The sequence below is a fragment of the Trematomus bernacchii genome, unplaced genomic scaffold (assembly GCF_902827165.1).
Source record: "Trematomus bernacchii unplaced genomic scaffold, fTreBer1.1, whole genome shotgun sequence".
In the NCBI taxonomy this organism is placed as follows: Eukaryota; Metazoa; Chordata; class Actinopteri; order Perciformes; family Nototheniidae; genus Trematomus; species Trematomus bernacchii.
Genome location: NW_022987547.1, coordinates 7798654 through 7819610, shown reverse-complemented (window position 1 = coordinate 7819610; position 20957 = coordinate 7798654). Strand labels below are relative to the sequence as shown.

Here is a 20957-nt window from a genome sequence, read left to right as displayed (position 1 = left end):
TAGTGGTAATGTGTAAACAGTAGTTTGTTTTTTGAGGGGTTGAAGACATAAGTGTTGGAAACCCCTGGTGTAAATTATTATTAAAAAAAATGTCATACAAAACAGAACATTTTTTTTTTAAATGTTGTCGCTGTTGCTCAAAATGTGCCATGCAACATGTAAGATTCAGATTACTTTTTCAGTTAACCCCGCACTGGAGAGAACACGGGGAAACAGAAGGGGAGAAAGGTGTTGATAATAAACTCTGCATTAAGGAAAGTGTCAGATTGAAGCTTTGGACAGATTGATGTGCTGCTGCTGCCACTTTGATCAATGGTTTGACAGATGCTAATAGCAGGTCCGAATGTAATGTTGACCTCAATCCTGCCTCACTGCTCAGGGTCTGCCCGTAGATCAAACGGATCAATAGATAATGTGTTCGGCCTGACCCAACACTTGAACCTTTAACACCTCCGTACCATCCAGGACCACAGCAGTATGACATCACCGCAAAGTACACACACTGCCTCAGTCCGAGTTGCACCCAAGTCTCACATGCTGTATTGTTTGTGTGTGTGTAAATTAATAAATGTTCATCCTGATTTGATTTTGAGGAAGTAATTATTGATGATACATCAGCCCACATAGACTGGAATTCCCCTCTATTATTAGTAATGAGAACATTTTCCAGGACCAGGAGATGTGGCAAACACGTGCTTTGGATACATTAAGGCGGTGTAAAGGTTCTGCATCTGTCTTGTGTTGAGACAGATGTTGTTAAAAGTTCTAAATGTATGTTTTCAGTATTGGAAAGATTGGTTTTTGTGGTGAATTTCTAGTTTTGTTTTTTGTAATCTTTTTAAAACATCTCATTCTTCATCATCTGCATCAAAGGGTCTTCTAGCCTTATCTTGTTTTATACATTTCTTTCTCATCAGTAAACTTATTCTGTAAATTATTACACATCATTTTCATTTGATTAGCTTGCATGATAAAGAAATTGTGTAAAATGTGCCTGCTCTCTTGTCATAAATCAATAGTCTCCGTGTGGTGATTAGGCAGGTTGTGAGAAGTTGAAAAATTGCTCAATGATTGCATGATTAAGCTCAGGAATGTACTCCACATGTCAGAATTCCTCAGTTTGTTAAAGCAGGTAGTCATTTTCTCAAACCGCAAATGCCTCACATCCACTACGGTTCAAAAGCTTTATCCATGGTATAATCTCCATTTATTCTATAGAAAATGAATCATACTATTCTTTGGAAGGAACCACTGCAATACTATGGAAACGGAAGACATTTCAGACCACTCCCAGGTAAACAAGATGCAATTTACACTGGTGTGTATACAGCTGGGCTTGCACCAAAGTGAGGACAGTGTCACTGAATAAATGTTTGTGGAGCTGCATGCTCATTTGTATATAACATATTGAAGACTCCTTAAAAGAGGGGCAGCTTTCTGTGTTTGCATGCAGAATAACTCACAGATGATATATAGGGAACTGAGAATTGATATTGCACATTAGTAAAGTTTGGGGAATTTCCTGGCTGTTTACAATTTGAACAAAGTGTGAGAGTTTTAAAAACTGCCAGTTGCTTTTGTGCTATCTGAAATACAAGAGAAAGTGAGCTGCACTGCTGGAGCTCTGCTTGGTGAGAGCTCTCATCTTAAGACTTCCTAAAACACACTCACTGAAAACACACACACACACACACACACACACTTCCCCCCTCCCTCTCTCCTACCCCCTCCTCTGTAACCAACATATACACACAGTGTTCTCAGACAGAGTGTGAGCCAGGATGACTGGAGGAGTTAGGACTGCATAGGCTGCAGTGTGAGGGGGAGAGAGTGTGTGTTTGTGTCCGTGTGTGTGTGTGTGTGTGCATATGGGTTTGCATGTGTCTGGGTGGACTCCCGCTGTACTGCTGCCCCATGTGTGACTGTGCTGACCACGACAGCCATCCTGTTCACAGTGGAGACTTTCTCAGCATGCAGATGGTGTGAGCAGTCAGGGGAAAAGTTTATAGCAGCTCGTCTGATCCTCTGCTAACTCCATCCACTCTGCACGCACCGAGTTTGTTCAGGGGAGCAGCAGAAGGAGCTGGAGGACAACTTCAGCTCTTCTCACCCCGGGATCTCTGTTGCTGTTGATTGATTACCTGTCACAGGATTGGATACAAAAAGGTGTGTTCATCACCACACATCAGAGCTGAGGGATTCGACAAGGCTTTTAATTTGAAAGGTGAGTCTACTCTCTGAGTTTTATAGCGTGTTTCTGCCTCCGTGGTATTGTTGTATATTGGTGATTCTGTATCAATGTCCCATTTTTCTTGACATCACTCACGTTGGCACGTAATAGGAATGTGAAGATGCTGCAGGCAAATTGTCTGACTGACTGGTTCTATTTGACTGATTGACACTATGAGGTATGTTATTTATATTTCAGCAGCTATCCCTGAGCTGAATAAATACAATTGCAGAAGTAACACCACTATGTTAAGCACAGCAGTTTGCGGTAGTTGCTATGACATTTGGTGTTGTTGTTAAGAGTCTGTTTTTTCTGATTTGTCTATGCATTTAGTCTTGCACACATGAACCAAAACCATAAGCAGAGGAGGTCAGCAAGTGCCTTCAGTTTACTGGAAATCATTATGGTACTTTTTTTGAATATGCTTTAACCAACATCACTCAGAAAACCGTTCACCTTCTTTGGGATTTGATGTTAATTGCACATCTGTCTGACACCAGGTACAAAATACAGTGCGTCCTGTACAGTGTAACCAAACTATTTCCAATGAAAGTAGGTAGTACTAGCTTCAAAAGTGGCTCACAGATGCCAGCTGACCCAATACACTCATTTGCATATTGGCAACGTCATTGAGCCTCATTTGCATGAAGCTTAGTGGTTGTGTTGGTTGAAACGAGGGACAGTCTGCCTGCGCCAAGGCAAGAGGAGAGGGAGAGAACACATGCTGTTGGCAGAGGAGTCATGGACTTCTATTACTCCGAGCAGCATGGGGGATGAATCACAATATTTTTTAAATAATTTCTTACCCCTTTAAAACTAGTGGAAAAAAGTTGTGTATTGCCAGCCACTTTGACCTGATGTATGTCCTATGTGGTATCTAGGGACCCAAGTAATCCAACTGACTCACCTGAAGTGTGCACCATAAAGATATAGTGAAGAAGAAATGCACCTGAGGAAATAAGTTCACACCTTTCAGTTTAAATATAGATGCCTCACACCAATTAATTACTATAATCTGTATCTAAAGCATGCTTGCTTCCTTGTAATCCTGTAGCAGCATTCCCGAAACAATAATTTGCTCTAGGTAACCCATACAATAACTGCTGGAGAGCAGGGAAGAATCAATTTCCTTACCTTTTCAGGTAGTCATGTTATTAAAATGATTTGCACAGACTGTGCTGTTGCTGTGTTAGACTAGTATTTTCTCAAAAGCTTGCTAATTCTGGTGCAGGACATACAGATGGATAGAGTGTTGCATATGCCATCTGAAACAACCGTCGGCTGGCAGAGCAGACACATAAACTCAATTATGTTTGGATTAATGTGTTTGTTGTGGTAGATGTAAGAGGATGTCACTGATTTCCAAATAACAGCACATCCATAATGAAAAAAGGAGGAGGAAAAAGGATGAGAACGTATTTCAAATAAAAGGAAAGAAAGGATGAGAAGGAAATGACAAGGTTTGTAAGTGTTGATACAATGCTTTATGTCAGGGAGGACATGAAAGACATCTCGTTTCCCCCACCTGATGTGTTAATGATATGGGACGATGTGAAAAGCAACAAGGCATGAGCTGAGGTAGAAGGAGAGGAGATATGATGACCCTCGCGCCAGGAATGTCTGCAGTGCACAGGCTGTGTCGCTGGAAAGCCCAGGGATCAGGTTCCCCGTGTCAGCTGCTGCAGCCGACTGTTCCCATCTCACTCTGTGATATCGGCTCATTGAGACAGAGGAGGGGACGTAAACGGGGAAGACTAAAACTGCAGCAAAACTGGAGTTGATATCAAATTATTCCAGGAATAGTTTGGGCTTTCTGGCAGACAGTAAGATGAGAAGATTGATGAAAATGGTATCAATCTAATACTTTATGCCAGAGAGTGAAGATGTCAAACTACAAACAACTTCTGATAGTTCACCCAGAGAATCCATAGTGGTGACATTTATGAAGGTTAAGATGCAGAGTCAGCAAACTGCACTCGCAAACAATCTCTGGGGAAAATGACTATGATCACAGGTGTGATTTTCAATTCGCCCTCTAACTTTGGGAACGTACAGTATAGCATCTTGTTACCTCCCCCAAGGAGGCTATATTTTCAGTTCTCTTCTGAAGGATTATGGAAAAACGACTTGCCCAATTTGCACAAAGTGTGGTGGAAGGTTGAATCTTAGGTCAAATGAACCACCTATTACATTTTGGTGTGGATCAGATGCATTATTTTTTACTTTCATTAGCAATGCAAGGTAGGGCATTTCGCGGATCTTATAGTACTATTCGAGTATCTTATTTCTCCCTACATTCATATTGCTGTGATACAAAGGATAGCCACATCAACAGTATCGTTCACGCAGTTCTAGCGCTGTGTCAAACACATGTAGAATGAGTCAGTGGTCAAACTGAAAGTCTTCACCCTCGTTTCTTTCATAAGGCTGCTGCTCTGTTTCCCAGACATACTGTGACACATGGCATGGAGGAAAATGGAGAGGGAGGGGTGGCAACGCTAGTGATGGGGTAGCGAGTGTATCATACCAAAAGAGCTGCAATGTAGACTATAAAAGGGGGACACATATGGTGTCTAAATCAGCGTGTAGACAAAATAGAAACTGACTCATCACATTGATTCATACAGGAAAGCCAGTGAGTTAACTTGGCTTTTCAGCAGCAAAAAGGAAATGTGTCTCCAAGAAACAAATCTTCTGTTAGTGCTACATTATATCGCCCACCCTAACCTTGCTACCTCTTATCCTGCTTTAATCCATCCTCATTGTGACTCACAGTCAGTTGTGTGGGTAGAGACAGGACAACCCAATAATGAAAGATAGCTTCTCAGATCGTGACCTCACCCCTTCAGCTTTAAATCATTCATGAGGGACCTGCGTGTGTTGGATGAAGCAATGGATTAAGTTTATTATTTTATTTCGAGGGTTTCGAGTTCTTCCATCTGTGACAGATCTGAAACCCTTCCTCTTTCACATCCTATGCAAAGATTAGCACACTTAGAGCGCAGAGAGAAACCTACTCTCACCTCTGTAAACTTTTGAGCAGGAGTCTAACAGAAACAGACGGCTCTCGAGGTAGCAGCTTTGGTAGCGGCGGGTTATATTTGTCTTTAACACATATGGGTCACGGAGGCCCTAATGTGCAGACTTGAAGGGGCAGTTGCTTAGGGATATTTAAAGGTTTCACAGCTCTAACTGTGATCAGAAGTTAATGTTACCTCTGAAGCATGATTTTTGGTGTTTGCAGTTTATCATGCGCAAATGAGATCCACTGTTTCTATTAAGTGTGCATGGACTTTGTCAAATCTATTGGCTTTTATCTGAATTAGCCTTAGAGAGATGGCTGCTAAGGGAAGAAAGAGAGTTTATGTCATAGCCAGGTGGATTCAATCAGCTGTCAAACATGCCTACATGCATATAGAAAACAGTTGGTACATCATGTGGCCACCAATCACATCCTACTGGCAACTTTCTGATAGTGTACTAGAGGAAAGAAAAACAGAAGACATACTGTACACCAGACATTGTCAACGAGACTTAATCAGAGTAGTTAAAGGATGTTGCCGTTTTGACCCTCCTTAGTGACTTTTCTGCTTAATGCACCAGTGACCTTTACATCATCCCAGGAAAGTTGGCATAAGCTTTACTGGCAAGAACTGAGGCAAATGTGGAGTACAGCAGCTGCTGAAAGTACAAAATCTGGAGACAGACAGATGGTAATGGCACTGTCTGCCACATGTTAAAGGAGATTAAAAAAATGGCTGCTATTCATCAGTGTATCATTAAGGTTTAAGCCAAGAGAATGTTCGATCATGCGATCATTAATGACCTTAATTATAAACATACTGTATATTACCTATTAGTTATGTCTGGGAAAAGTAATATATATATAAAACAAGTCCATGTCCATTTCTAATTTAGCAAAGTTAAGTCACGTTTTTGATACTTCTACATCTAAAAGAGGTGTGCATGGGCCTGTATAGCAAAACCCTTACTCATATCGTCTTTTCGAAACCAAGAAGTAATGATGAAAATAAAGATACAGAAACTTTATATACAATAAATGTTATGAAGCTAGTATATTTAAGAGCCTAATTAAACTACACAATTACAGTGCAAAAAAAGTCAGCAAGCAGCATTAAAAAGTCAGGTGGGATTTCAACCAACTCTTGTAGCTAATGGTAGCCTAATTAGCTAGATAGCTAAAAGCTAACATTTGCACTGAAAGGACCAATTGTTTCAGAGATTACTCAAAATGTGGTACATGTCTCTAAAACCATTGCACCATTTCGGCCTGTGATGCTTTATAGCAAGCACAGGATGGGAAAAGCAGCAGATAGAAGTTTATCGAGTCCACATTTTCCTCAACGGAGTGCTCCCTTGCGGCTGTTTTGACCGGCCACTTCCTGTGGTGCTAGAAGATTTCCTGCCACTGTCCCTATACCTGACACCAACACTTTTGACAGTATGTGCCACACTCTATAAAGTTTAAATTGTGGGAATTGAATACTCTTCTTTTTACAGCCTAAAACGTATGATTTAGGTAACAGTGTTGTATTTTACCCCCAAAAGAAATCTTTAATTTCCCAAAGGATGAGCCAGACTCAATATCCTTTCCTCCAAAGAAGCTCAATTCAAACAAAGCCGTGTCAAACAGCAGTTCAGGCTCTCTGGCTTCAGCTATCTCATATGGGGAACAAACACACTGTGCAAGCAGTGAAAATGAGCAACCTCCCCATGCCGTGCGAAGAGTCCTGTATGGACAATAAGGTCTCCATTATTACATTGCAGCGATTTTACAATCTCATGAAGCTCCCTCTCTTGTTTAAACCTCTATATAGCCGTATTTCCTTTGTGCGTGGGTATAATGTTATTCATGATGTAGCCAACACATGGTGCTTCTGACATCATTTACACAAGGAAAATAATAATTCCTGCTTGCATATAACCGCATGCTGTGTTATCCTAAACTGTATAATGCAACAGCACTTACAACTTTTCTTTATTAGCATAGGTCTATCATCACAAGTATTACCTTACATCAAATGTTTGTATCCCAGGACACAATTGTAAATGATTTATAGACAATTCAGAGCCATCTCGGCTGCCCTGAGAACAGCTTTCATCACTAAAGACACATCCAGTAGCTGTATTTTATGAATTTGTCGACAGATGCATATTTACAAACCAACAACTAGGCATCCCTGATCCCGAGATGGCCTGGCTCAGCATCAATTGTATTGAAGGATAGAGACAGACAAAGAATACTAATACCTGTGCCAAAATAGAGACAAACACTAATGGCGTATTGAAAGACGTGTACCCTTCAAAGAAAAGGCAGTCCATTCATTTTTCCTTTTACTTGTGGAATGTATTCATTTGTATTCATCTGCCACAGGGCCATGCATGCATGGCATCCTGCTAAGAAATGACAGAGCGTGCCACAAAACCTTAGGGGGCTGATTCGTGACTATCTTTATGTTTTCTTTTCGAGTGGGTCTGGTATGTGCAAGTGTTTATGTGTGTGTTTGACTTTCTGTGCTGTATGCTGAGCTGCTGTTGTTTTTTTATAGTGAAGGTCAGGGTGTCTCTTCCCACTGACTTCGTATGGTGAAAGTTCTCAGGCGGACTGTGAGAAAATTCTGGGATATTCTTAAGCTCAAATCAAGACATAATCAAGTCAAGTGTTACTAGACAAGAGCAGATGGTAACGCAAAGCACTTGCTGCTTTAGAAATGAAACGCTTCATCATCCTGCCATACTCATTATTCTAGAGATCAACATGTCATCACCAAACTTAAAAAGAAGAATTGATTACAAGTCTAGTTATACATCTAATTTTACTGCTTATTTTGGTGTTTGAGAGTCAAGGGGAAGATAACATTGTCACATGCAAAGATAGAATACATTCACACAAACAGAGACACCTGCAGACACAGGGACACAGAAAGCACTTCAGGGAAGCTGGTTCAATCTGCTGAATGGATACAAACCTCCAGGTAGACTGATGTGTTCTTGCAAAGACTTTGCAGTTACATCATGGATGTGCTTACAACCATACTGTATTTGGCATCATCTGTAGGTACACTGTGCTCACAAGTGTCAGCAAAATGAATGGTTACATATAAAATACTTTTTTCCTTGCTGATGTTGGGTTGTTCATAAGCCTAAAGAAAGGTATTCAGTCTGCCAGCATTGGCCTGGTTAAGAACCCAGTGTTATTGTAGGTTTTTTCAAACATATGAGCAAGCTTTTGTGCAATACAACGTATACATAAGAAAACTGTGTAGTTGTGTTGGCGTCTAAACTGTATACTAAGCAAAAAGTCAGAAGAGGAGTGAGTCAGTGAGAAAGTAATCATTTCCCTCTTTTAGATTTTTTTCTGAGTCAACAGCTTTTTCTAGCAGCAGTGACTGAGAATTACTGCTATCTTCCAGTGCTCACGACAAAGCAGTTGTTTATTCAACCATATGGTTCATGAAATATAGGATCCATTATGTCCATTATTAACACATAATTCTGTTAAGATATCTCTGCTTAAACCCAGAAACGGGTTTAAGGAAGATCAATTAAAATGAGTATTTCAAAAGGTTACAATTCATCATCCCATTCCTACATAGGCCAACACTAACTTTTCGTCTTATCTTTTTCCATTTGCCTGTTGATTTATATAGATGTAGTAATGGTTATACCTTTTATATCTGTGTAGCAATGTATTACTTCGGGAATAGACCACAGTGTAATGTACATTTTAAACAGTGTTTCTACTCTATGCTATTATTCACATTGAGATACCCATAAGTAATTTACCATTTCCGTGCAGGCCAGTCCCAGCAGTGCTGTTAACTAGGCTCTGTGCAGGAGGCATGAAGTTGTAAAGGGGCTGTGGCACCAGCCTGGCAACACAGCAGGTGACTCCATCAACAGATGGTGCATCAAGCCTAGACTGTGATTTATGCTGTGTGTATGTGTATGTGTATGTGTGTACTTGCAGATTGTTTTAACTAAAAGTAACAAGTGTATCGGAGGCAGCAGGGATACAGAGGTTATTCCTTCAAATATTAGTGTTAACCGTTCCTACGAAATGAACATTTTCCCCTATCTCAGGTAATAGCTTTCACCGCTGTTGAAATAAGGGGACTGACCACTTTTTTACCTCAGAGATCCAGCACAAAAGTAGATTAAATATGATGTATTGATGGACAAAGATAATAGGTAGGATTTGGGCCCCATATTGCAAAACAAGTGAAAAACTAGAGCAGAGAGCGTGTTTATACATGCTCATGCATACAGTGCATGCTTTCTGGGATTGTGTGCATGGTACCAGAGACATTTTTTAAATCAAAACAGCAGCCCTGCTGCACTTGTTCTGGTGCTGCCTGGAACGCTGCTGGGCTGCATCTGGTCCTCATCTGTGGGCTGTTTAAACTTCCACCAAGGCAAGCTCAGCTAGGGCCATTGACAACATGGCATTGCTTAGAGCTGACAGCAGCAAACTTTGCGCAAGTAGCACTGAATGATGAGGTTAAAACAATCTATTATGCGTATGGAAACAATAATGTGAAGGGTGGTGTCTATGAGCGCACTCAGGCCAGAGGGGCCTAGTTTAACCTGTGACACACAGTACAATAACAGTGCTTTTGAGTCCATGCCTCAGCAACAACAACAAAACAAATTAAGCGCATTTTGCCTAAAATCTGCTTTAGGCAACAAAACAAGGCTACTTGGCTAGGTTTAGGAAAATATCATAGTTTGGGTTATAATAGACCGGACCAGGCAGAGCGGTCGGAAGGTTTATTTCTCCAATGTGCTTAAAACCTACCAGGTATGAGGCCTGATACAAAAGGTTGGCCAACAAAATCAAAACCAAGTGACGCCGTTTGTGTTACGTCATACATGTACAGTCCATGCTTGCTTCTAATTAACAATCCCAACGAATACCCGGAAAACGTCACTTACCTTTGTCCGGCCAGCCTGCTGTTGCACTTTGGTCCATGCTGTGAGGGCAGGTGTGTTCACTGGGTGGAAGTAAGTCCGTTTCTGTAACAGGAAAACAATGAAAGACGGACTTTTTTGGCCTGTTGCCAGGAGTTGCCTAAGCGAACTGGCAGTAATATGGACTGCGCCTCCTTCCTTGGTGAGCAAATTAGCCTACTAACGTGCCTTTATTTTTGAAACGCCGTTAAAGATTTTTGGCTTGTCAACATATGAAAAGCGCGGGTGCAGCTGATAGAGTTCAATTAAGGCTAGCAACAGAGCCTGCGTGCACAATACGTGGTGTAATTAATGTTATTAGCATCACCTGTGTTTTTGTAGGCAAAGGTCTGCAGGCCTGTATGCTGAGTGTATGTGTCAACACGTGTGTGACAGTATGTAGGGGCCTGGGTACTTAAAAGTGCAGAATGCCACAAATAACCTCAGTTTTGCAGGTGGGCCTCTTTGGTCATTAATCAAAGTGTTGACAAACTTTTACTGTTAACCTGTTGACACTGCTGCTAGTAGATACAACGTCAGAAAATAGATAATATCAGTATCCTGTTGGGGACAGTTAATGTCAGTACAATGTCATGGCAATACATCTAAAGGTTGTTCGGGCAACCGACGGATAGATATTGCCGTCCATACAGCCATGTCGCTTTAATGGGGAAAAATAAGATATTTGTCATGATCCATAATGTTTCTTAACCCAAACTGAACATAACCATACACGTACAATGCATCAGAGACCCCAGATTAGATGTCCTCCCTTGAATAATAAGGGCTTTGTCATAAGAAAAACTAAAAACCATTGAGGCTCAAAGAAACTGAGAGACAGAATGTTACACAGACGCAAGGGAGAGACTGGGGGCCAACATGTGTAGGTTGGTGACACAAGAAGCCGATAAAAAGGGATTAGAGGTTTGGCCTGTGCTCTTGTTATCTGGTTCATGAATTCCTCCTCCCACACGTCCCCTTCTGCCCTCATCTCCTTGCCCTCACTCAACACTCAACACTCTGTCTGCCTGGAGTTCTGTGTAACGTTCCCAATTGATTGACACAGCAAATAAGCAACTCTTTAACAAAATACATTTTGAACCTCATGAGGTATTGAGCCACACAAATAGTTTAAGTGTTATTTGAAGAGGTTTTGAGAAACAAAGGTGTCACATTTTGTTAGTACTAAAATGACATTTGAAAAGCTTGCATAACCCACAGACTACCTAAATAAAATATTTTTATTTTGTCAGGCTGAGGTGATTATTATACCATTAAACTCCGCAATCATATGACATAGTACATTTGTCTTTTGATTAAAATGTTGAAGAATATTTTTGTTTTACTTTAGAAGGTTACTGCATTTTGAAAGAGAGCATTTATAAATTCTGCAGCATCTGTTCATAGTATGTTGCAGAATGTTCATCATTTGTTCACCCTTTGCCTGCTTGGAACTGCTTCTGCAAATAATAATAAACCTTTTCTTTGCCTTTTTTCAGATTAGAATTGCTGCAATGGACGAGCCGTGTGTGTCCCACAGCAGTCCCCAGCGCAGTGGAGGTCAGGCCGGCACAGAGGTCCAGCGGCAGGGACGACCCAGTGTCATCAGGTGTGGGTGGCTCAGGAAGCAGGGAGGATTTGTCAAGACTTGGCACAGTCGCTGGTTTGTTCTGCGAGGGGACCAGCTCCACTATTACAAAGACGAGGAGGAGACCAAGGCACTGGTAAGGCTGTGAACAAACTGAAAGACTACACACAACTGATTTTGAAATAATATCATCAAAATGGATTGCTGTCTCTCTTAGTAACAAAAACATATTAGATGCCAAGTATTTAATCATGCTGGAACTTGTGTTAACACAATAGGTATTCAAATTAATCCATTGTGCATTATCAAATACCAGAACTAAGTAAATGGAATTACACAAAACAGTCATTGAGTTTGGGCTACTCTACAACTATGTATGCACGCTAATATAAGCTAAATCAACAAACAATTATAATCTCTCTAAGCTGATCAAGCTGGCAAATTGAATTGATTCCAGCAGTGAACTCACTTGTTGTCTTAGAAAATATGATGAACTTTTAGACATTGTGTATGAACAGCTGATCATATCACAGGTTCATGCTGCAGGTGGAAATATTCGGTAATTATTTGGTTAACATACACTACCCTTATACTACTATTAAAGTAAATCAAAGTCGGAGTTCTCCAATTTGTGACCATCTACCCAGACTTATCAAAGAGGCAGATGTCTTGCATCACAAAACAATGGAAATGCACATTGTAAATGGTAAACCAATAACTCAAAGGCTACTTAACGTATATTTCCTGTATTTAATACAAATAAGATGAACCAGGATATATTAATACCTGTTTTGCATGTAAATGATGTATAAGTATGTCACCAATGTTATCAGGTAGCTTGATATGGTAAACAATCTTTTATATGTTTTTTTTATCTTATCTTCACAGAAATGATTTGGTAGTGTTAAAAAAATACCTCCCAAAAAACGGGAACATTATAGAACATTAACTAACTTCCATCACAGGCAGCCATGTTTTTTGTTTCTTTGTACACCTGGAAAGTTTAGATGTTGAAATTTGGAAATTGTACTTGTCAACACTGCATGAGTCAGGTTAATTGATTTGGAAAACGTTAAGCACGCTAGCTCATTGGCACATAGAGACACATGAGGGAATGAGTCACATCTGGACACACAGCTCTTTGTCCATTATAAATGTGTTTTTTAATTTGAATTAGTTTAACATTTATTATAAGTCAGGAAGTCCCATAATTAGGCAACAATTATTACAACCATTGATACCGAAGGACATTTCAAGACATCAGATTGAAAAATGTAACATCTAAAACAAAATATGTTGAAAGATACAATCTGAAATGTCTTCACGCTACAAGATAATCTGTGTGAGCCATCAATCAAAACTCAGCCTGAGACTGTAGATCCCATTACAGATAGTCGGGGCTCCCACATGTGCTTTATAGCGAGTAAAATAATCCTCCACTATGTCTTCAGCCAATGTCACCCCATCCTATTACAGAGAGTCTGTACACCATGGATCAATGAGATCAAAACGCAGAGAGAAACATGTCTTTTTAAGGTTAAAATAAAGGGGATTGTTTTAGGACAAATATAGCTAAAAACGAAATAATGTGTGTTTCATATTTATTTTGTCAAGCGAGATACATAATAGACATTTAAGGTCCTGAAAAACGTGTGTAAAACTTGTAATATGATATAAAAACATTGTATTGCAGTAGTAACAGCCAAACTTAGTTAGGCTTCAGTACTGGAAATAATGCTACTGCTGGTTTTAAGGTGACTCTACGTGATGCATCTTGTATAAAGGATTTTGCCCATCACATGAAATGAATCTAGAAACACATGCATTTAGTCAGAATAATACAAATTACCATGTTTCTGAAACAATGGACACATGGGGGTCTACGGAGCAGATGCTATCACACATAACCACGTCCGACTGTAATTCACATACCCTCGTTTGTTTTGAATGTTTGACTGTATGTCAAAGTAAACTGTTGAGAGCCAATACACAAAGCTATCCTCAAAGAAGAAGAGACAAGGAGTGATGCAGACAATAAGGCCGTCTCTAACGTTACTGTAGCCGGGCAGCCGCTCACACTGAGCATGTGCCGACTGAACAAAGAGGCAGACAGACTTTGGATTCTCATTAGAAAAGACAAACCATAGACATGCATTTCACAAGGATTATTTTATTCACTGGTGATATTGAACTCACAACTAAGAGATTAAAATCAGTTTCATTGATTTGTGTGGCTGCTGTTATAGAGCTGTTCAGTGATCAGTTTGCCGGAATTGAGTGTGAAGAGACAATTGAATAAAGATGACTAGTGATGTTCAAGGAGTAGTTCAACATCTTGGGAAACAATGAAGGCTTATTCACTTTTGCACACAGTGATTAATACAACTTTCATATTTCTCCATTAAAAATAAAGCTCCAGCCAGGAGATGGTTATTTTATTCTTAGCTAAGGGCTGACAGCTGATATACATGAGTCAGTGAGCAGATTTGCAGATCTCTGTTTTTATTAATCGGTGATTGTTTCCTGATTTCTCCATTCTTGATTTACATTTAACTTAACAGCTATTTCATGTCGTGTGTCAACCTTTTGCAATTCAACTGGCCAGCTGTTTCACACCAGAGGCTTTGTTCTTTGTCTGCAAAAAACCCCCACAAAAGACCACACAAACATTTATTTCCACCCAAACAATTTCCACAGGAGAATTTAGCACAATTGAAATATTCAATCTGCTCCCCTACCCACACAACGTCGTCTGGCTGATATCCCAGTGAGCTCAGCTCAGCCGAAGCCGAGCCACACCAGCAGCAGCAGGTCTGAAGGTTAAGGCTCCAGACCTGAAGGTGGGCCTCTGGCCAGATACAGAGAGGAGATACTCTTTACTGCTATTTATGGGATGCTCTGGTTCTTAAGCTGTCTACTGTCTACAGTTTTGCCTTAGTTATTTTGGCTGTGAAAATCCTGTGGGAATGATGATCAGCTCTTATTATAATTTAAATTCACTGACAGGAAATAACCTTTGAATTATTCTCGCCATCTCTATTTATCCATTCAGCTACTCCATGTCTTTTCTTGCCTACTTCTGAAACAAAGCCAACATACATTTCAGACACCTAGAACTGCTACTTTTGGCACAGAATGTTAGATTTCAATAAAACTAGGTCAGGCAGAAAGCAGAGTGTTCAATGCCCTTAAATCTTTGTGACCTCCAAAGCAGAACAGCATGCCACAAAAACAACCTCCTAACAAGACACAGCAACAGAATACAAGATAACTAGTCTGGAGTTTCCAACGTCCTGAAAAAAGGACACATGTAGGGCAAAGTGGAGGGAGAGATGAAGTTGTTCCTTTTGCGTCTAATACTGACATTCAAGATCAGAGGACCAAGATACATCCCCTAATTTAACTTAAATCTCCCTGTCCTGAACTACATAAAGAAGCGGTGTGAAGACATATTTAGATCAGCTATTAATTAAATCTCTCACGTGCTGTGAAGTCTCCATTTGTTATCTGTCACATTAGACTAATTGCCGCTTCCTCAGTGGGAGAAGGAACATCTGCCCCTCACTGTTGCCTAGGGAAACAGACGCCAACAAAATATAGACTGATTAGACACGAACAGTCACATATTTAAACACAAAGGCCACATTTTCCTGAAGCAACCTCTTCTGGCAACACTTTAAATTGGTTCCTTTTTACCCTGTCCACAATTTTTGGGCCATAGCCATTGGTCCGATTCTAAATTGATGCAGGTGTCTTTACACAATAAAGCAGACACGTTTGTCATTTGGAGTGACCGGTGATACATATTTAATGTTATCAAACATTGTAGTGGAAGTCGGACAGAAGAAAGTTGTAATCAAGTTAATATTTCATTGATAAGTGAGTTATACTTTGACCAACAAGCAAATGTCTAAGTCCAATCTCTGTTCAGCTATTTTTTTGTTGTTTCCCAACTCCTGAGGGAAATATCTGGCTATTTAGCTGATCAATGCTCCACTAGGTATTTGCAAGAGGTGTTTGTCTGCTGGCTGGAGCTGTGCAGGTAGCCTACAGTTGTTTTGTATTGCTTTTGTGTTGAAAACTGTTTCCTGCAGCTCCTGTAAACAATCTTTTAGAGTGGTTAAAAGAAAACTGTTATGTTGCTGAAAGAAGCTTTCAACTTTTATAGAGCTGAGGATACTTAGCCAGAAGTTGTAAGCTCTAGGTGTCACTACTAGAAAAACATATTTTTGTTTTGTAATGGCCTCTCCAGACATAAGGATCCAATTGAATCTGATTTTAGGTGGTAGTATTTGTCTTCTTTCGTGCATTTATACTGCTTAGTAAATATAATGTAATGAACTGGCACAAAAGGAGAATTACAAGTGCCTTGAGGAATTCTGATAATTCTAGATAACAAATAGCGCATATTATTATTGTCAAAACAGGGACCATGTTGTGTCCCCGTACAGTCGTGCCAAACCTCTCTGAGCAACTGGTGGAATCTGAAGAATGGGAGTCAGATAGAGGTGAAGGGTCACTGAAAAGCATGCGCAGGGTACGGCACGTGTGGGCTCAGCGTCAACATGCCATCTGCCTGCCCTTACTCGCACATGGAGATGTATGCACGCACAAGCATGCATGTACTCGCTCACATTCTCTCACACACACACATGCACTCAGATGTCATCTGGCCGAGCCATTAACAAAGACAGAATTCATTCAGCGGGTGAAATGGTATGATTATTGTAATTTAAACCACTTAGCATCGTAACTACGTATATTCCAGTGAAGTATACGAGGTACCATCATGAATGAATGAGACAGTTGTGAATGAATACATTGGACCAATTTAATTGTATTATAATGTATTTAGAAATGCAGGGCTTGATTATGATATTACGTTAGCCGATTAATATTTATAGCACAAAGGCGACGTGTGTGAATCCAAACAACATGATCTAAAGAAAAGTAGTTTAATGAGACATTTTATGAAATCAATAATGCAACAGTGCAATAACGCACTGATAACACTTTGTTCCCGAGCTTCAGCCGTCAACTGTTTGACCTTGGCATTTAACGGGAGTAAATAAAATGCCATTGCAGCTCTGTAATTATTCATTCTGCAAGACTGTGTCGCGAAACATTAACACTGTACCATTTGTCTGAGCCTCGCTTCTGCAATTACTCTGTAGCCACTTTGGAAATTGACAAAGGATGGTACAACTTGTGACTTTAACAGCACCATGTAACTGTAGCAGAATGTATATTTGTATGTGTACTTGTAAGTTGTGAAGGTAGCAGTGAGTCACGTCACATCACATCCAGGCGTGATCTGACTTGAATGTCAGAGGAATGTGGACAATAATGTGGACACTATCCAAACACCCTCTTGTTTACGTCACTAAACGTACAACTGACATCATCTTCTGGTTACAAATCGAAACACAGACGTCACATTTAGGTGTTACATTGAGTCTGGGTCACAACTCATACTTAAAGCCAAATAAGGCATCTTCTCATACATTATTACTCTGGTTAGACAATAATATTTAGGCAGAGTCCTTTTCTGCAGCAGGCTTAGTACATTAAAGATGGAATAACATCTAAGACAGTTCTGGCTGTCAGTATTCCTAGTACGCACACTAAACACAGAGACTATTCCCTGTATGGGGAATAAACGTCTAATAAGCTCGGTATTGATTGACAGAAAAGTCAATTAACCCTCACTAGACTTGCAACCAGCTCAGTTTTCTCAAACGTTCTCTGTACCCAATACCTTTTGGTGGTAGCCTGCTTACACTTTAGGTATGTGCAGGTGCAGGGGAGCATCTTACCTCACAAGAAGTGAGTGTGCAGCTGGTGCAGGAGCTGTCTCGAAGCACATCAAAATTCTAAACACAAAAGGGGCTTCAGTTTGTATCCCCGGGCAAAAGACCATGTCCGTTACATGTACAAGCCTCTGTATTATCAAACAGCATATACTTGTATTGGGTTGGTTAATGTCTGTAGTTTTGGGATCATTTAACTTCCACTTACTACTGTATAATAAGTATTTTTGGAAATATGAATGGATTAAAAGGACCTGATTCAGCATCTTTTAGATAATTGTTTTGGCTTTGTCACCCTCAATTGGCTTTATCACCCTCAATTGTTTTTATAGCAAATGCGAACAAGCTTAGAGAGACACTAGGGTACTCACACACACAAAGCCGTGGCAGCACATCACTCCCACCCTCATCCACCTCCACTGGTTGCCGGTCAAGTCCCGCATAGCATACAAAATCCTCCTCCTTACCTACAAGTCCCTCCATGCCCTTGCCCCCCAGTACCTATCGGACATCCTTCACCCACATGCCCCACCCCGGAACCTACGGTCCTCAGACTCTGGCCTGCTTACCACCCCCCGCACCAAACTGCGAACCTTCGGGGACAGAGTCTTCAGTGTGGCAGCCCCCACCCTCTGGAACGCTCTCCCTGCGGAGATTCGCAACATCCCCACACTTGACGCCTTCAAAAGGGCCCTCAAGTCCCATCTGTTTGTCAAGGCTTTCGGCCCCTAATCGATCTGTTGTTTTGTCTGTCTGACTTTTGTTTTGTTATGTTTGTTTTTGCCCTGTTACTTGTAAAGCGACCTTGGGTCCCTTGAAAGGCGCTATATAAATCCGAGCTATTATTATTATTATTTTTCAGGTACTATTATGAAAACTATCCTTCTTATTCTGTGTGGCAGGTCGCTGCTCAGTCAGTCCCAAGTCAGCAACATAAGTGACCTTTCAGACAAAAATGTGTATCAGAAGTATCAGTTCACGCCATATAATCCATTCCACTGTGTCCCCTTATACGCCCCGGAGGAAGAGCTGAGAGCAGAATCCGGTTTCAGAAACACAAAAGTTATCTGTTCTGTAGTCTGTCTTTATTTCAGTTTGCTGTGAAGAACCTGAACTATAAATCAAAGCTGTGCATGAGGTTAGTATAGCGTGTCTTAGTAAGGTACTACACATCATTATCTTTAGAGAAAGCTTAATCGGATAGCAGGAAGGAAAGAGCTTAAATTACCAATAAGGGGACATCAAGCACATGTGAAAGATGATCATATAAATACACACTCTATGTATATATACCTAAAATGAATGCAAACGTGCTGGATGACAAACAAATGTGTGATATCGCTGTTGAAAAGCCCTGTAAGCAATGGCTGACCATGTGTGTAATATAGACACTGGTATGGCAGTACTGTAGAATATCCACTGAAAGACTTTGGTCAATGACAAGGCATCTCAAACATTAATGGTCACATTGAAATCCCTGTAGGTACTCAGTTTCTCCTGAGGAAAAATACAGATAAAACTCAAATGATCCCACAAAATATATCATACTATGGCAGGCAGCCTCGTCATACTATCCACACACCTTATTTCAAACTGTGTCAATCAGCATTTCCTTTGGTTCAGCTGGACTAAATGTCATCATATTATCACTTCAGAAGATATTCTGTACATCAAGGCTTTATTCTAGGCTACTTTTTCTTTCCTGGTAGTCAGTGATATTTAAGTCCTGGGGGTGTTTATCATCTAAGACCCCAGGCAGTCTGCTTTGAGATGTCAAACAAACAGCATGAGGCACGACTTCAGTGGAAGTAAAGCTAATGATCAGTATGGTTTCTCTCCGTTTGACTGAAAGTGCAGCTGTGCTCTAGTTTTAGAGGGGGGACTCTACAGTAACAGAGGGTCCAGCTGAACTAGCTGCAAACTAATTTCACTGGAAAATAGATGTGCAGGAACTTTGCAAGGCTAAGTAATGGTGCCTCCTGCAGCTGTGCTCTACTTTTTAAAGGTGTAGATATTCTGAAACTTGGAGTTCAGCTGAAAGAGCCATGAAACAAAATCATAGGAAACTTAGATTTTTAAACAGGAGCATGTACATACAGTATGTCTATAGAATTACACAGTACTTTACATACAAGTATATCCACATTTGCTACTGAATTGTCATTAATTGTTACCTTATGTCTATTAAAAAATGTTTGATAACTTTACCACAACTTGAAAATGTTTTAGTACAACTCAATACTGTTCACCATCAGTATGATGTAGTAGTATACAGTGTGAAACAATATGCCTTACAATGACATGGCACTTTGTATCTGCACATGTTTTGTTTAATATTGACCGTAGAAAAATATTAATCCATTAAATGCATACATTCAAGGAGCGGTCAGACTTTAATAAGGTTACACAAAGAAAATCCTTACATAGATTTAATAAGGTTAAATAACATTTATTATATAGATTTAATAAGTTGAATATAGATATCGCTTATATATATATTTAATAAGGTTAAATAAAGACATTAAGAGACGTTCTGCACTGCAGAGGAATCTTTATGACAGATACGCAGTGCATCAATAGAGGACATTTTTAATGCTTGTCCTTACATTTACAGTATTCTATATATGACATTATTTTAATTTCATGTTTTGGCTTGAAGCCTGTTAACATTTGAATCCGACTCCATGTGTCCCACTAGGTCATATAGCATCATTTATTTTTTAAAGTACATTTTTGACCTTCTTCTCTTGAGGTTTGACTTTTTTAAAGAGGACTGTTTCTCCTTTAATGTATTTCATTTCATGTTTTACAAGATTTCACAGTAATTGCTTTGGAATTTTATCAGATTAAATAAGACATTTTGTTGGCATTTGATCCGATTTAATAGCAAAAGAGCTCTTCCTACCGTATGTTTTCTTATATTTCATGATTTGAGAAACGTCTGACTGGCAGTATGGGTTTGGGTGATGATATTTGATGAAACTTTATACATCGGAGTCATTCTTGGATGAAGATACAAGGTCTCTGCGTCAGACAGGCAGCAACAATAGCAGCAGTGACAGGTTTTCCTGCTGGACGTGACGGGACACTCGCACATAAATCACTTACTGTCTTGTTGTTTTATTCTGTCTAAGGGATCTTGTCGTTTTTTTGATGGATTTGCATTGTGAGTCAGACCATGCTTTTCTTTGTTGTCTGCCTATAGCTCCCAGCTTTTTTTGCACATTATTTGTTAGAATGTTGTATTTAGGGCCAGAAATGGTGTGTTTTTCATAAATTCTGCCTGCATTAAAGCCTAAGTATGATCATTAATCTATTTCACATTAGAAAAACACATAGAAACTAATGTGCATTACAG

The 20957-nt window shown here is 40.0% G+C and overlaps 1 protein-coding gene across 2 annotated transcripts in view; it reads left to right on the top strand.

Annotated features, from left to right (window-relative positions):
* The first annotated feature begins 1234 nt into the window (after positions 1 to 1234).
* arhgap24 (Rho GTPase activating protein 24) overlaps positions 1235 to 20957 on the top strand; it is a 65332-nt gene continuing 45609 nt past the window's right edge. The window contains exons 1-2 of one of the 2 annotated variants that reach the window (XM_034123381.1): positions 1235 to 2224; positions 11701 to 11925. In XM_034123381.1, the coding sequence (XP_033979272.1) occupies positions 11716 to 11925 (210 nt within the window). In that variant the 5' untranslated portion in view covers positions 1235 to 2224; positions 11701 to 11715. Of the gene's footprint in view, positions 2225 to 10230; positions 10365 to 11700; positions 11926 to 20957 lie in introns of those variants that run through there. The other variant, XM_034123380.1, reaches the window with a different exon arrangement.